The 14,337-nt window shown below is 31.4% G+C and overlaps 4 protein-coding genes across 10 annotated transcripts; 2 read left to right on the top strand and 2 right to left on the bottom strand.

The window, feature by feature from the left end:
* Nucleotides 1-174: 174 nt before the first annotated feature.
* Nucleotides 175-1,249, top strand: LOC100649709 (protein chibby homolog 1). Its single transcript, XM_003400345.3, has 3 exons — nucleotides 175-552; nucleotides 621-736; nucleotides 842-1,249. Exons 1-3 carry the CDS (start codon nucleotides 369-371, stop codon nucleotides 929-931), a joined length of 390 nt encoding a protein of 129 aa, XP_003400393.1. The 5' UTR covers nucleotides 175-368; the 3' UTR covers nucleotides 932-1,249.
* LOC100649470 (DNA topoisomerase 3-alpha) lies at nucleotides 1,006-5,429 on the bottom strand. Of its 3 annotated transcripts, XM_012315800.3 has the most exons (12): nucleotides 5,316-5,423; nucleotides 5,022-5,183; nucleotides 4,590-4,936; nucleotides 4,401-4,519; nucleotides 3,985-4,331; nucleotides 3,623-3,911; nucleotides 3,039-3,537; nucleotides 2,605-2,944; nucleotides 2,006-2,522; nucleotides 1,704-1,929; nucleotides 1,405-1,631; nucleotides 1,006-1,329 (listed from the first exon to the last, which is right to left on the bottom strand). In XM_012315800.3, the coding sequence occupies exons 2-12, from the start codon at nucleotides 5,100-5,102 to the stop codon at nucleotides 1,289-1,291; spliced, it is 3,033 nt and encodes a 1,010-aa protein (XP_012171190.1). In that variant the 5' UTR covers nucleotides 5,103-5,183; nucleotides 5,316-5,423; the 3' UTR covers nucleotides 1,006-1,288. The 3 variants fall into 3 exon arrangements, with proteins under 3 accessions (XP_012171190.1, XP_012171189.1, XP_012171191.1); XM_012315799.3 differs by having other exon boundaries at nucleotides 5,022-5,429; XM_012315801.3 differs by lacking the exon at nucleotides 5,022-5,183.
* A 161-nt stretch (nucleotides 5,430-5,590) lies between these two features.
* LOC100649825 (E3 ubiquitin-protein ligase MARCHF6) lies at nucleotides 5,591-10,509 on the top strand. Of its 2 annotated transcripts, none has more exons than XM_003400346.4 (6): nucleotides 5,591-5,750; nucleotides 6,096-6,527; nucleotides 6,615-7,391; nucleotides 7,464-8,120; nucleotides 8,218-8,671; nucleotides 8,787-10,509. In XM_003400346.4, the coding sequence occupies exons 2-6, from the start codon at nucleotides 6,141-6,143 to the stop codon at nucleotides 9,506-9,508; spliced, it is 2,997 nt and encodes a 998-aa protein (XP_003400394.1). In that variant the 5' UTR covers nucleotides 5,591-5,750; nucleotides 6,096-6,140; the 3' UTR covers nucleotides 9,509-10,509. The 2 variants fall into 2 exon arrangements, with proteins under 2 accessions (XP_003400394.1, XP_048268210.1); XM_048412253.1 differs by having other exon boundaries at nucleotides 6,096-6,521.
* LOC100649944 (DIS3-like exonuclease 2) lies at nucleotides 10,372-14,257 on the bottom strand. 4 transcript variants are annotated; one of them, XM_012315804.3, is made up of 8 exons: nucleotides 12,937-14,257; nucleotides 12,594-12,855; nucleotides 11,972-12,489; nucleotides 11,565-11,859; nucleotides 11,296-11,489; nucleotides 11,089-11,201; nucleotides 10,919-11,005; nucleotides 10,372-10,820 (listed from the first exon to the last, which is right to left on the bottom strand). In XM_012315804.3, the coding sequence occupies exons 1-8, from the start codon at nucleotides 13,632-13,634 to the stop codon at nucleotides 10,783-10,785; spliced, it is 2,205 nt and encodes a 734-aa protein (XP_012171194.1). In that variant the 5' UTR covers nucleotides 13,635-14,257; the 3' UTR covers nucleotides 10,372-10,782. The 4 variants fall into 4 exon arrangements, 3 of the variants coding, with proteins under 3 accessions (XP_012171194.1, XP_003400395.1, XP_012171195.1); XM_003400347.4 differs by having other exon boundaries at nucleotides 10,919-11,201; nucleotides 12,937-14,256; XR_007226409.1 differs by lacking the exon at nucleotides 10,372-10,820 and having other exon boundaries at nucleotides 11,089-11,205.
* Nucleotides 14,258-14,337: the final 80 nt, after the last annotated feature.

A 14,337-nucleotide genomic window follows, 5' to 3' on the forward strand; every position in this document is an offset into this window, starting at 1 on the left:
TGTATGTAATAAAAGTAATTGTATGTTACGAATACGAAAATTTGATGCAGATAGTACAATCACGGTTACCACAATACTTTGTCAGCTAAAATAGTATAATACTATAATTATCGCAACATATACATACATATTATTTGCTATCTTCTATGCTACATTTTCCTTTCATTAATGAAGCATGGTTATTAAGTTTTTAATACAATGTGCTTAAGAAAGTAAATTTTTTTAAGTTTGAAATAAAATAATAAGATAAAATCTGTTCTTTTTTTCAAGTCAGTATTTCAGTTGAAATACCAATATCAGGTTGATATTTAACCTTCGCATTTAAATAAATCATTGTCACATCACCATATCATTGGTACATATACGCAATGCCATTGTTTTCAAATAAATTCTCACCCAAAAAGACCCCTACAAGAAAAGTAGGAGTTTTCTTAGCGAACAAAGATTTCAGTCCGAAACGTATAGAAAAAGAACTGGGACCGAATGTTGGTCCTATACATTTAAAATTAGGAGACCAAGAAACTGTCTTTGAATCTGGCTCGTGGATCCCAGGTAAATTTACAACGAAAAATATTTTTTAAGCGATCTGTTAATATGATACGGAACTTATATTGTTTCAGAATCTGGTAAAATCGGAACCACGTACAAAGAAAATGAGAAATTAAAAAAGGAAGTAAAAAGATTGGAAGATGAAAACAACTTATTAAAGCTAAAATTTGAAGTACTTCTTGATATGGTTATTAATACTTTGTTTCTTATCAAAATACATAATATTTAATACAGTATCTAACATCTTATTTTTATATAAAAATTACCATTTGTTTTATTTCATTTTTTACAGTTGACACAAACAACAGCAGAACATTATTCACAGAAGGAAGAACTAGATAGACTAAAACAGAAATTACAATACAAGAGCAGAGATTCTTGATATAAAAAGCACATTATCATAATTCATCCTTTCTTTTACATATCGAATTAAACAAATGTGTTCATATAGCTATATGATGTATCTTGTATGATGTATTTAAAATCTTGTACTTAATTTATTATTAATTTATACATTTGTACATATATAGTATATATTCATATATATTCAACTATAATCTTGTACTTAATCACTCTACTCTTAATTTATATATATATATACATGTATATTTATGTTATTATATTCTAAAGCACATTGTATATTTTAGAAAGTGATCGTATGGAATATAAAGGGCAATTACATTTCTGTCATTATACTGATTTTTTGTATTTGTACTGACACCATATATACTCTTCTCTTTTAATCCATTGCATTCTCGGGACAAGTCCTTCTTGTATGTCCTAAGAATAAAATCATATACCATAACGTAAATAATACATTTCATATCGAAACATTATATACAACAGAACACAAACCTTCTGTACCACAGATTCCACACTTTCTTTTACCAGTAGCAATGTGATGTCTTTTTGATAAATTTTTCTTTTCTCTAAATGTTCCTTTATTTTGTCCTTCAGACACATTATATGTATTTCCACCGTTTTCATCCGCCCATTGAAAGAATTTGCAAGATTCCTTTATACTCTTAGGGCATGTGTAAAAAGGACGTCCTTTATTTGGACCATCTTTCTGTACAATCCGCCTGCAATCCGTATACAAATAATGATTTTTTCTAGATATTAAAAATGTCAAGTTTAGTTACATATTTGCTTACTGTATTGCGTTTTGATTACAATGACATTTAATGTCATTTTGTGATAACGTAGGATCATTTTGATAACTATTAACATGAACATTTGATCTAGTGCTTGTACTGGCAATGAACATCTGGTTTGAACTACTATTTGTATTATTTTGCATTTGCTGTGTATTGTCTTCTGATGCCCAAAGAAAAAAGTTACAACTATTTTGACGCTTCGCACATTTGTAAAATATCCTTCCTAAAATGTCATAAAACAACGTTATAATAAGTCATATTTAATGAAAAATCCTTTATGTCTCTAAAGGTGCCTGTACCATGATTTGGTCCTTCTTTCTTTACTGTTAATCGAATCGCATTTTCATGGCAATTACACATAATAATAGCATCGTCATCGATGTTACCCCATGTTTTTTGTTCATTTCTAATCAACCTCTGATCATTATTTGAAGAATTGACATTATTAGCATCGATCCATGTATTATTCTTTGGAACATTTTGTCTTTTAACATTTCTTGATCTGCTTGTATAACGATCATCGTTCTCATTTCGCATGGACCCTATAGATGCATTGCTTTCAGATAAACTCCTGTTTTCAGCATTTGAAGATGGATGAGTTACAGTGTTCCTTATTGAAGATGAATTTGAGACAATAGTCCTGTTAAATGTACTGTGGTAACCAGACTCTTGACTTTTAATACATTCGTTCTTTATGTTTAATACTTCATTAAACATAGGATCACAACCACCTATGCAAGTTGTATAATCAGTACCATAAATGGGGAAAGCGTTTCTCAATAGTTTAAATTTTAATTTACGAATATTTCCTATACACTAAAAATAATAATTTTAATTATATAGATATTATAATATATCATATAATAATTCTAAATATTGTATAACATATAATGTTTACTTCTGAACAAACTTCATCCAAAACTTCGACATGTTCAATAGTCTGAGGGAACCAAATTACATTATTACATGTTGGAAACGACATACAACCAATATACTTTCCCGCGCCTTGCTTTCTATCTTTAAGGGTCATATCCGAGTTGCATTTCGGACACTTAAAGATAATTTCTTGAGGTGGATGACTAATTTCTACTTGTGTATTACTCGGTCGTTCATCGAGGTAATCGGCTAAAGCAATATCGATTAAATTAGCACGTTCTATCGTTAGTTTAAATAGATCACGATATTTCTTTAGTTGAATTTCCAAAACATCTTTCGGACTTTTTTGTCCATCACATATCCTAGACGCAAATGTAAACATTAAACAATTAAAATTCGATTGAAATATTCAGATGTTCTTTCTGTTATTAAGAAGGAAATAAAAGATCGACGTACAATTTAAGGTCCTTTTCGAGTTCAGCTCTTAAGTTTGGTTTTGACATTTCAAATCCCATGTTATCATAACCCATTACCAATCCAATCCCAAGTTTTCCAGGTATTAGATGCTTTCCATCTATCAAACCCACGTAATGACGCGATTTTATTGTATCTATATGCTCTGCATGAGTAGCATCGGTACCAATACCGTACTTATCCATCAAACTGATCAAATCAGCTTCAGTTAACAATTGTGGGGGACATGTTTTTTCCTCTACCATATCTATGCTCGTTGGTTGGAAAACTTGTCCTTCTTGATATATATGTATTTCTTTGTCGTTCCAATTTTCATATATGTACACATTTAAATAATTCTTTTCAATAATTTGTAGACCATTAGCAGCAAATTTTTCACCAGCTATATCGATCTCTACTGTTGTTTCTTGGCCTACCGCATCACATGATAAACAAGCCAAAAAGTGTCGAACCACAAATTCATAAACTTTAGCTTCATTACCTGCCGTTAAATAATTTATCATAAATTAACGGCAGAATATTTTTCGTTAACAAGTATTTAATAAGTGTCAAATTTGTGTGCATACCATTTAAACCATCAGTATATTTTGTTGGATGTATTGGAGGATGTGCCTGATCGCTTTTCTTGCCTTGTCTAGGAGTCAATCCCTTTTCTAATAATTGCTGTGCAAAATTGCCCCATGCTGAATTGTTTACTTGTTGATTCACCAATGGAACTAAATTTAATTCTTTTGGAAATATATTTGTTTCCGTACGTGGGTAACTAATCAAACCTTGAGTATATAATTTTTCCGCAATTCTCATAGTGTCCTTCGCGCTTAAATGAAGTTTACGAGAGCCTTGCTTTTCCAGCTCCTAGGTATATTTAACATAATTAAATAAATTGCATTGTATCTTTTCTTACTGAAACTACTACTTTATTACTTACAATTGTGTCCAGTGGTAGTGGTCTCCACTTATTCTTAGGTTTACTTAATACTTTTTTAACAGTAGCCATAGGCTGTTCCAAACATATATCCAAAAATACTTCACAAGGCAATTTTTCAAATAGTGTTCCTCTTGCCCATCTAAATTCCACAGAAATATTATCACGGATATCCATTACTTTTATCTTCCAGTATGGTTCTGACTTGAATCTTTTTATGGCTAAAAATCTTTCAACTACAAATCCTAATGTAGGAAACTGACAGCTACCATAACTAATCAGCATATCAGCCAGAGTCCTGGGAAATACTTGTTTCAATCTTAGTGTTTGAAATCTTGTAAATGCGGCACCTGCAATGTTGTTCCTCTTACATTTAAGTTCATAGATATACAATGTTATTATAGATATTTTTTAAATACCTATTCTTAGATCCAATTCACTTCGTACATCAACAGCATCACTAATTGCTTTATTTGGTTCACATAAATTTTGAAGAGCTCTATTTACAGATGCTTGTGTAATCTCAGAAAATTTTGCTCTATTAAATAGCATATATATTATTACATGATAGAAGATACAATTTCATGGATAACATATTCGATAAATACCTATATATACGAATATTAGACTTAATTGCATGACAGACTTGAATAATTTCAAAACCTATATTCTCTCCTTCACGATCACAATCAGTCCAAATAATTAATGCACCACATTTCTGTACTTCCCTTTCCAAAGATTTTTTAATCTTAATAGAATTCTCTTCCGGACATTGCTTTATTATAGGTGCATCGAATAAACTTAATGGATGACAACCTTGCCATTTACGATATGCCCCAACAAACTCATAACTTAATAAATGACCAGATACAGAAGTCATGACCATTTCGCAATTTTGATTCCATAAATACGAGTTAAATTCATAAATTTTATTATATGGCGATAATCCTTCTCTCTAAAAAGAATATAAAACAAAAATATTGTTCATATAAAAAATTTGTACATTTGTCATATATTTCAATTAAAGTAACTTCAAATACCCGTTTAAAACAGCCACGAGACAAATAGCCCGCGATACTTTTTGCGGCATCGTTCTTTTCCGCAACGTTGAGAACTTTCATAACCGTAAAAGAACTTTTAAATCTTACAAAAATCTGATATTTTTTTGGTTCATATAAACTTAACTTTGCAATATTAAATACCTTTATAACAAACAACATCACGTAATATGTACAGTAGGTTTTTATTCCAATGAGGTTATAAATTATTGTGTTTAATAACTTTACAAGATATCATCGTGTTAAAATAAAAAATGTAGCTGTCATCTTATTTACCCATTTTTTAATTAAAATCGTCAAGTACAATAACTCATATATCTTTACATTCTTTCTTATTACATTAACTACAACATACACAACAAAATTAACTTTCAATTGCCGCCTTTAACATTGTTTGACTACTTCAGCTGGTTAAGCAATGTATGAAACTTTTTCACTTAACAATTCCTATTGAAAGAAAATTGCGTACAACTCAATAGGTATCAGTCAAATTGAATGCCGTAATTTAATGAAATCTTTACGTATTGGAATGTGTAATTTGTAACAGATTAAAAATGATAGAATACACATCGTTTAGGAAGAACAGTGACATTTTTATTGCAAACGTTGCAAGTATGTCGATGCAAGAAGAAAAGAACTGGAAGTAGCAGTAGACATTTTCAATATTTTGCACAGTAATTTTGGATTTTGTGCATCTTTATCAGAGCATGAGTAAGTAAACGATGTTATTATGTAAGTAATATTATCCAGTTTATGAAATTAGATTAAATTTTTTAAAGTAAAATTTTTTATATGTTTGATATTAAATATTCCCAGTGACACATTCCGCACTTTCGATGTAGTCTTTTATTTTTGCTCTGTCATTTTACCATTTAATGTTCTTTCTTAATGTTTCACATTTAATAATTCCACAACTTTTAACTTCTCTTGGTTGTATTTTAATAATTTAAATACATTTATGCATACGACCTTGTAACCATTATTATTTCGTTATATAGGAAATAGATATATATTCTGCATTTTTACTATACAATTTTTTAAACATTTTCCTTTCAGAAAATTGATCGTTGCTTTAGTCAGTTATTTTAAACAAAACCAAACATGACGGAGGACATGTCAGGAGCAGACATCTGCAGAGTTTGTAGATCTGAAGGTCTTGCTGATAGACCTCTCTTTCATCCCTGTATCTGCACAGGCAGTATTAAATGGATACATCAGGAATGTTTAGTACAATGGATGCGATATTCGCGTAAAGAATATTGTGAACTTTGCGGATATCGCTTTTCTTTTACACCGATTTATAGCCCAGATATGCCACGTCGTTTACCATTAAGAGATGTTATTGGAGGATTATTTTCCAACATTGTAACAGCAGTAAAATATTGGTTACATTATACCTTGGTTGCAATAGCATGGTTAGGAGTTGTTCCATTGACAGCTTGCCGAACTTACAGAGCGTTATTCAGTGGTTCTCTAGACCTGGTTCGAGTAAATACTTTCTTATAACTTTAAAACATATCTAAATTTTTAATACTTTATGTCAAAAGATGTAGTACCCATATCTTTTGTTCACAGATAATGTCATTACCAATGGATATGTTATCTGCTGAAAATATATCATCAGATGTATTTCATGGATGCTTTGTGGTAACTTGTACTCTGTTTGCATTTATCGGTTTAGTATGGCTAAGAGAACAAATTTTACATGCTGGTGGTCCTGATTGGCTTGATCGAGATAATGTACAATTGCCCCCAGTCGACAATCCACCACCTAACTTAGAGATTCCCATGCAACAGTTTCAAGAGCAAAGAGCTCTTCAACAAGAAATTCAAGATAATAATAATGTACCACCCTTTGTTGATGAACCACCAATTTTACCAGAAAATTCAAACAATGATAATGTGGAAAACGTGGAGGGACATAGAGTAGAAGATAATAATTTACCAAATAATCAAAGAATCAATGAAGTTGAAGGAATTGGTAGAGACATTGAGCCACACGCTGCCCCCAGAAGCGCTGATCAACAAGTAGAACAACCTGTCGAACCGCATGTAGTAGTACCTCGAAATGTAGAACCACTGATTCCACCAAGGGATGCAGAACAACCTGCAGCACCTAGAGACGAATTGGGTATAGATGGTGAACAAGCAAACGCGAGAGTTGGGGAAGGGTGGAGGGATCAAGCCCAGGGTCAGGCTCAAGGAGAAGATGAGGAAGCAAACTGGAATCCATTAGAGTGGGATAGGCCCGCGGAAGAGTTAACTTGGGAGCGCCTTTTAGGCTTAGATGGATCCCTTGTTTTTCTTGGACACGTATTTTGGGTCGTTTCATTAAATACGCTATTTATTATGGTATGCTTTGCTTATATGTTTTAAATCGTAAATATAAGACGAAACAATCAATTTTTTCAATCTTATTTTCAGGTTTTCGCTTTTTATCCGTACTATGTCGGTAGTTTTGCAATAGCATTGCTAGATCTACAAGAATATGCAGCTGCTTCACACTTCGAAGGATTAGTAACTACATTATGTGGTTATTGTGTTACTGGAGTAGGGCTGGTTGTCCTTCATACATTAGCAGCACCTTTAGGTTTCCAACGTTCTCAACGATTATTGGGCTTATGTTACGTTATAGTAAAGGTTTCTTTACTTTCGGTCGTTGAGATAGGAGTACTTCCTCTGGTTTGTGGTTGGTGGTTAGACATTTGTTCATTAGCAATGTTCGACGCCACACTTCGAGACAGAGAATCTTCGTTTAAACTAGCCCCTGGTACTTCAATGTTCTTACATTGGTTGGTGGGAATGATTTATATATACTACTTTGCTTCGTTCATTCTGTTATTACGAGAGGTCTTACGGCCAGGAGTACTTTGGTTCTTAAGAAATTTAAATGATCCCGATTTTTCTCCTATACAAGAAATGATACATCTTCCAATTTTAAGACATGTTAGAAGGCTCGTAGCATCTGCAGTGATATTTGGAACTGCTATTTTATTAATGCTATGGTTACCTGTGAAACTCTTAAGATGGGCATGGCCAGGATTTTTGCCATATACCGTGACTATTCAGAGCGAAGCTCAGGTAAGAAGTTAATTATTAGTTAAAAGAGAAAATTCAAAATTCCTCTTACTAACAATTGTGATGTATTACTTTATTTGTTTCTTTATTTTTAAATTAGATCAGCGAATTGTCTTTAGAACTGCTATTACTACAAGTTATTCTTCCTGCATTATTGGAGCAATCTCATACACGTACATGGTTAAAAGCCCTAATAAGAGGATGGTGTCGAGTGGTAGCCTGGATGTTAGATCTCCAATCGTATCTTTTAAGAGAACAAACTGAAGATCCAGGGCCGGCCGTAATTGAGGAACCGCAACATCCTGATTTAGGAGCGGCACATCAAGCGTTGTTACAAAGAGGAGGACCAACAGGTTTCCAACCGTATATCAGACCACGCTGGTTTCCTGCTCGTCTAATTGGCCTTCTGTTTTGTGTTTGCGTTTCTCTTGTTATCGCTAGTTTAATTGCAATGATTCTCCCTGTTTGGCTTGGACGCAGAGTTATGGCATTGTGGATGGTCGGAGCTCCGGCTCCATCTCCACCAGTATTACCACCTGCCTTAAGTGGGTCTGGTAAGTTCGCTTTTTAAAGTATGAAATGCTTATTCATCTTTCCTGTCAACATACTTGGATATCTACTTCCTCTCAAATTATCCTTCTGATCATAGCGTTGTTTTTAATATTTCAGATACCAACGAAGCCGCAGTTGCTTTATCTGGACGAGTACATGAATTGTACACCATAGCTTGTGGAATGTACGTATGTTGGGCAGCAGCAAGAGGATTAGCCTTAGCATTTTCTTGGTTGCCTCGTGGTCGAAGAGCTCTTTTAGATAGAATAAAACATTGGGCGATCATAGGTGTTAAAGCATCAGTAGCATTTTTCTTACTTATTGGCCTAATACCGCTTTTGTTTGGTCTTCTTCTTGAACTAGTCGTTGTTGTACCATTGCGTGTACCGCTAGAACAAAATCCTATTTTGTTTATCTGGCAAGATTGGGCCCTAGGTGTATTGTACACAAAAATAGCGACCGCTATAATTATGATGGGACCGGATTGGAGAATTCGTCTTGCAATTGAACGAGCATACAACGAGGGTATTCGGGAAATAGATTTGAAATTCATCGTTACAGAATTAGCAGCACCGGTAATATGTTGTTTCGGTCTTGCTTTAGCTGTTCCCTATGCTGTAGCTTACGGAATAGTCCCACTTTTAATCACGAATCTACAAACACAAATTCTAATTGCTAGACATTTATATCCTTTCCTGTTATTAGTACACTTAATATGTATTGTTATTTACTTTCAAATTCGACAGTTTAAAAAGCTTTATGAACATATAAAAAATGATAAATATCTTGTTGGTCAGAGACTTGTAAATTATGAACATCAAAATAAGTCTCAATCGTAAGAACAGTAACAATCACATGCATTAACCTAATATATCTAGTATAAGTTTTCCTCAACGATGACAAGAATTTAATAGAAGATTCTTTAATGTACATTCTCTATCACACTTGATCTAAAAAATCCAGATACTAACTTATATTAATTATACTTTAATTCTTAGTATTATAATTTATTAGCGTAAGCGATACAAAATAAATTAAAAAGACTGTTATTCAATGTGTCGCTTTCTTGTTTTAATGCGGATACTTACATTACATTACACATTGTCGATACTTTTGATCTGAATTACAAAAATATATTGTTCAAAAACAGCAATGAATATTTTGCACGGTTAACGACTATATGTCATTTTGTAGAGCCCAAGATTCCCGTTATCCTTTTATTATTGATCAAACCAACAACTTTTGAAATATACCATAAACTGTAATTTTTGACTTTAAAATATTTAATGTACAAAGCTCTATAACTCTTCAATAAATTCTAAGAAAATAAGTTTCAAAGTACATACTGCTATGAAAGTAAAGTTACATTTTAATTGAGAACTCGTTAGTGACAAAATAACACGATCATGCTCTATTGTAAAAAACTAATGTTTAAAATGATTAATTTGAATGAAATTAAGAAATATTTATACTTTCTTAAAATAAAGAAAATCATATTTCCTGAGAAACTTGTCATTTTTCTTTTTTTTAGTTAATCATGCAAAAGTTATCATTTAATTGTGTAAATATAATTACATAAAAAATAGCAGAATACTGAATACTAACAGATCTGAATTACTTCCACAATTATGTTTCTTTTCGCATGCAAATAAAATATATGCTTTGCACATGGTATACAGGACTTTATGTACAGATATGAAGCTAAATATAAATAAGGGTTATTTATTTGTATATGTAATAATCGTTCAGCGATTAATGTAACTGTACGATTACAAGTATGTAAAAATGTTACCACAATGTACATTAATATATAATTGAAATAAATAATGTTCTTGCGAAACGTCCAATATATTTTTTCTGTCAATTCGTTAAAAATGCATCTATTAGATAAAGAAATTTTTATCATTAAATTAACATTTCACGTTCACATTAAAAATGTATAATATATAAGTGTATAATAAAATAATGTACATATATATAAATATATAATATATATAAATATTTTTATAATGGTCGTCTTCAAATTTAATTTACAGCAAAATACCATTATATTTCTATTTCCTGAATCGGTGGTAAAAGAGTGCCAGTTAATTGAAAAGATTCAGGATGCTTTTCAATTCTCAAATGCAATAAAGTAAAAACATTTATTACCTGAAAAACGTCAGGTAAATTATATTGTTCATACTGTCATATAAGCTGTTGTTATATTTAGATAATATACACAACATTAATATACTTCTTTATATTACCTGAGTAATAGCAGGTTGTTTCCAAGAGATGTTTACCATTGGAATGGAGCATTCCGAAGAATATTCGACGAGTGCCAAATTTTCTAACTGCGTGAAGAAAACCTTTAATTTTATGCCAAGTTGACACGATATAATAGTTATAAAATTTTCATGTACACTCAACACGATACCCATTGTAACAATAGGACCCTTTAAATCTATCAAATACATAAAGTACAATTCGTTACTTCGCTCTTGTGCCATTTTCGCATTAAATTTCTTTATATTACAATTTGCCGCTATTCTGTCTTGGTAGAAACCATATAAAAATATTAAAAATATTTCATTTATACATGTTATACTAATTAATTATTCCAGCCTTTTCCTAAGTAACTTACGATTTGCAAAGCTTTTGTGTCCATTCTTTAGGCATATCTATATTTCTTAAAGTTGAATAAAGTAAACGATGTACAACACAATCGGAATATCGTCTAATTGGGGACGTAAAATGCGTATAAAGCGGTATGTTTAAAGCATAATGTCTCAATTCCTCCTGTGCTTCCACTGTAGACGAACATATGTAGGTAGCTCGCTAAGAATGTAGAGAGTGATTTCAATTTTTATACATGTATTAAGAAGTTCTTCAAAACTAAAGAAAAAATCATACAGCCATAGCTCTGGAACAAAGATTGTTGATAACCATCATCCTATATTTCATTATTTTTCTTCTTTCATCGTCTTCAGTTTCTAGTCCTTCTTCATAACGTTTCATACTAGCATGCAAAGATGTAGATGATGTAATATCTAAATGAATGCCAAATTTTTGCAGCATATCTTGCGTCGTACTGAGAATATGTTTTGAGGGCTCTGTATGGATGCGTAATAAAGCAGTCTCCGGAATTACATTGTATAAGTGTTTAGCAACTGTCATATTAGCTAGCAACATAAACTCTTCTATAAGTCTAAAATATAATGTATATGTATATACATATAAAAATACATATATGTATATATGTATATGCACATTTATATCATAATTTAAGAATAGTATAACTTTAAAAATACTAAAAATACCTGTTACTATCTTGCTGTTCTTCTATATTGTACGATATTGGTAAACCCGTAATTCTATCAACCCTGACATATAATTTTGGTAGATCTATTTGTAGCGCACCATTTTGAAATCTTCTCTTACGCATTTGAATAGCTAAATTGTGTAAAATGTTTACTTTTATTGACAAATCATTAAGCTTGTAATTTCCATCTATATATATATAGTTATCTGGCCAATTATATTCTGGATTTTCAATCATTTTCTGAACATGCTGGTAAGACATTTGACAGCATGATCTTATTACAGTTTTAGCAAAACGATGTTTAACAACTTTTGCATCTTGCGTCATTTCCCAAATAACAGAAAAGGCCAATTTATCCTGACCAGGTGACAAAGAACATACTTGACATAATTCTTTTGGTAACATGTGATATGTGTTATCTGCCATATATATAGTTGTAGCTCGTTTTGAAACCTGAATATCCAATGGAGATAAGAATTTCAGATAATGAGTAACATCTGATATATGCACACCAATCTAGAAAAAGAAGAATATATATATATACACATATACATATAAACAAATAGACAAACAAATGAAGTATACTCTCTGGAAATAACTCTACAGAACAGTGTAATTACTTCATAATTTCCATTTTCCAAAGGTTTGCAAGAGACTGAGTCATCTAAGTCAACAGCAGTATCAGGATCGATAGTAAATATGCATTCATCTTTCCAGTCCTCTCTGTCTTTAATATCATTTTCTGTTAAAGAATAGTCACTACTTGGAAGCTCCTTCGTTACATGTAGACTATAAGGTGTAACATCTAAATCATATTCAAATAATATTGCATTTGATTCTGCTTTTATATCGCCAATATTTCCAATTATTTTTTCAATTTTCCTGTATACCATGTAAGTGAGTATATTATTTCAACAATCATTGAAGCTTCTACTTGTTTAGATTTATAAATTTTTATCATACCCAACTGCAAACTTTGGCTTTATCCAGTCAGTTATAACAACCAAATATAATATGTTTTTATAATTTTGACACACGCCAAACTGTTTCAAAGATTTCTTACTTATCTTAACTAATGGTACACGACGATCTCTGGGATAAAAAAGTTCATTATTTTCTTTGAAGTATCCAATTGTTCTTCTTGGATGTATTTTCTCTCGTATAAAAACAACAACACCTGTTTTTTGCTCGTATCCTTTATGCATTTCCCATTTTTCTGGCTGATTTATACATGCTACAACAAAATCACCATCAAAAGCTCGATTTCTATCCCTTAGGCCAATGATTAATAGATCGCGTTGATCATCAGAGAAAGGTAAATAAGCATATTCACGATTCCTGGGATTGATACGTAACTGTCCTTCTATGTATTGTGTTTCATCGGAATTTTCATTTCTTAAAAGTTTGTCAATTTCTTTTTCAGGAATATGTTCTGGAAATGTATCTTTTTCTTTTGGGACTTTAGCTTTCCGAGCTTCGATTGCTCTTTTATTTTCCTCTTTCTTTCCCTTTTCACCATCAACAAGCACTGGTTGTTCGTTAAAACTTTCCCTCTTAAATATTTTTCTATTTTTGTTTTTATTAACCTTGTGATGAAATTTTTTAACTTTTCTAGGCTGATTTTGTATAACAGGATCTGAAGAAACTGATTTTTCTGACATGATTCCTACTTTGAAAGTTCTATTCACTTATACATATGCGAAAATTAATTACTGTCAATTTATCGTACATAATTATTAATTTTTAACGTCACAAGTATTAAAAATATTATATTTCGATGGACTATGAATACATATGTTGATAAAGCACTTACGTACGAAAAGAACTATCAAATTTTGGTTGTATTTTAAAAATGTTAACGGATCATATGTTTCTAATAATAAGATTACAACGATAAGAAAGCTGCATTATTTTTTTTAGATATTTAATATCTCTTATAACAACAGGCTATAAACTTAATAAAAATATAAATCCCGACTTAAAATTGAAACAATAGTATCATCGTTCACTCGATGTTGATTATTTGTTAGATTCGGTAGCATCTTAAAACGATACATATCTCGCATTTATACTGTTTGTGATTTAATTCTTCGGTTCTTTCCGTTGTTATTTATTTTAATTAATAACAAATTTATTCTATCATTATTTCTTCATGTTTTGTCGTTATATTCTTGAAACTTTGAAATAAAGTATGTTTTACAAAATCCGGATTACCACTCATATAACGGACAACTATTAACAACTATTTTAAATTAAAAAGGTTTAATGTTCAATTGGTTATTCAAAAATATGACAATAATACCACAGAACCGCATAGGGAGATTTATTTGTAAATGTTGGCAGAATTTTGTTCGCATCGAGTGA

The sequence above is a fragment of the Bombus terrestris genome, chromosome 14, assembly GCF_910591885.1.
Source record: "Bombus terrestris chromosome 14, iyBomTerr1.2, whole genome shotgun sequence".
Classification (NCBI taxonomy): domain Eukaryota; kingdom Metazoa; phylum Arthropoda; class Insecta; order Hymenoptera; family Apidae; genus Bombus; species Bombus terrestris.

Coding starts and splice junctions, on each gene's coding strand:
- LOC100649709 (XM_003400345.3), top strand. CDS start 369: ATGCCATTGTTTTCAAATAAATTCTCACCCAAAAAGACCCCTACAAGA. Junction 553..620: donor ATCTGGCTCGTGGATCCCAG/GTAAATTTACAA, acceptor ATATTGTTTCAG/AATCTGGTAAAATCGGAACC. Junction 737..841: donor TTGAAGTACTTCTTGATATG/GTTATTAATACT, acceptor CATTTTTTACAG/TTGACACAAACAACAGCAGA.
- LOC100649470 (XM_012315799.3), bottom strand. CDS start 5,201: ATGTTGTTTGTTATAAAGGTATTTAATATTGCAAAGTTAAGTTTATAT. Junction 4,520..4,589: donor TCTAATATTCGTATATATAG/GTATTTATCGAA, acceptor GCTATTTAATAG/AGCAAAATTTTCTGAGATTA. Junction 2,945..3,038: donor CTCGAAAAGGACCTTAAATT/GTACGTCGATCT, acceptor ATTTGCGTCTAG/GATATGTGATGGACAAAAAA.
- LOC100649825 (XM_003400346.4), top strand. CDS start 6,141: ATGACGGAGGACATGTCAGGAGCAGACATCTGCAGAGTTTGTAGATCT. Junction 7,392..7,463: donor TAAATACGCTATTTATTATG/GTATGCTTTGCT, acceptor TCTTATTTTCAG/GTTTTCGCTTTTTATCCGTA. Junction 8,121..8,217: donor CTATTCAGAGCGAAGCTCAG/GTAAGAAGTTAA, acceptor TTTTTAAATTAG/ATCAGCGAATTGTCTTTAGA.
- LOC100649944 (XM_003400347.4), bottom strand. CDS start 13,634: ATGTCAGAAAAATCAGTTTCTTCAGATCCTGTTATACAAAATCAGCCT. Junction 12,856..12,936: donor AAGCCAAAGTTTGCAGTTGG/GTATGATAAAAA, acceptor CATGGTATACAG/GAAAATTGAAAAAATAATTG. Junction 10,821..10,918: donor AACAACCTGCTATTACTCAG/GTAATATAAAGA, acceptor GACGTTTTTCAG/GTAATAAATGTTTTTACTTT.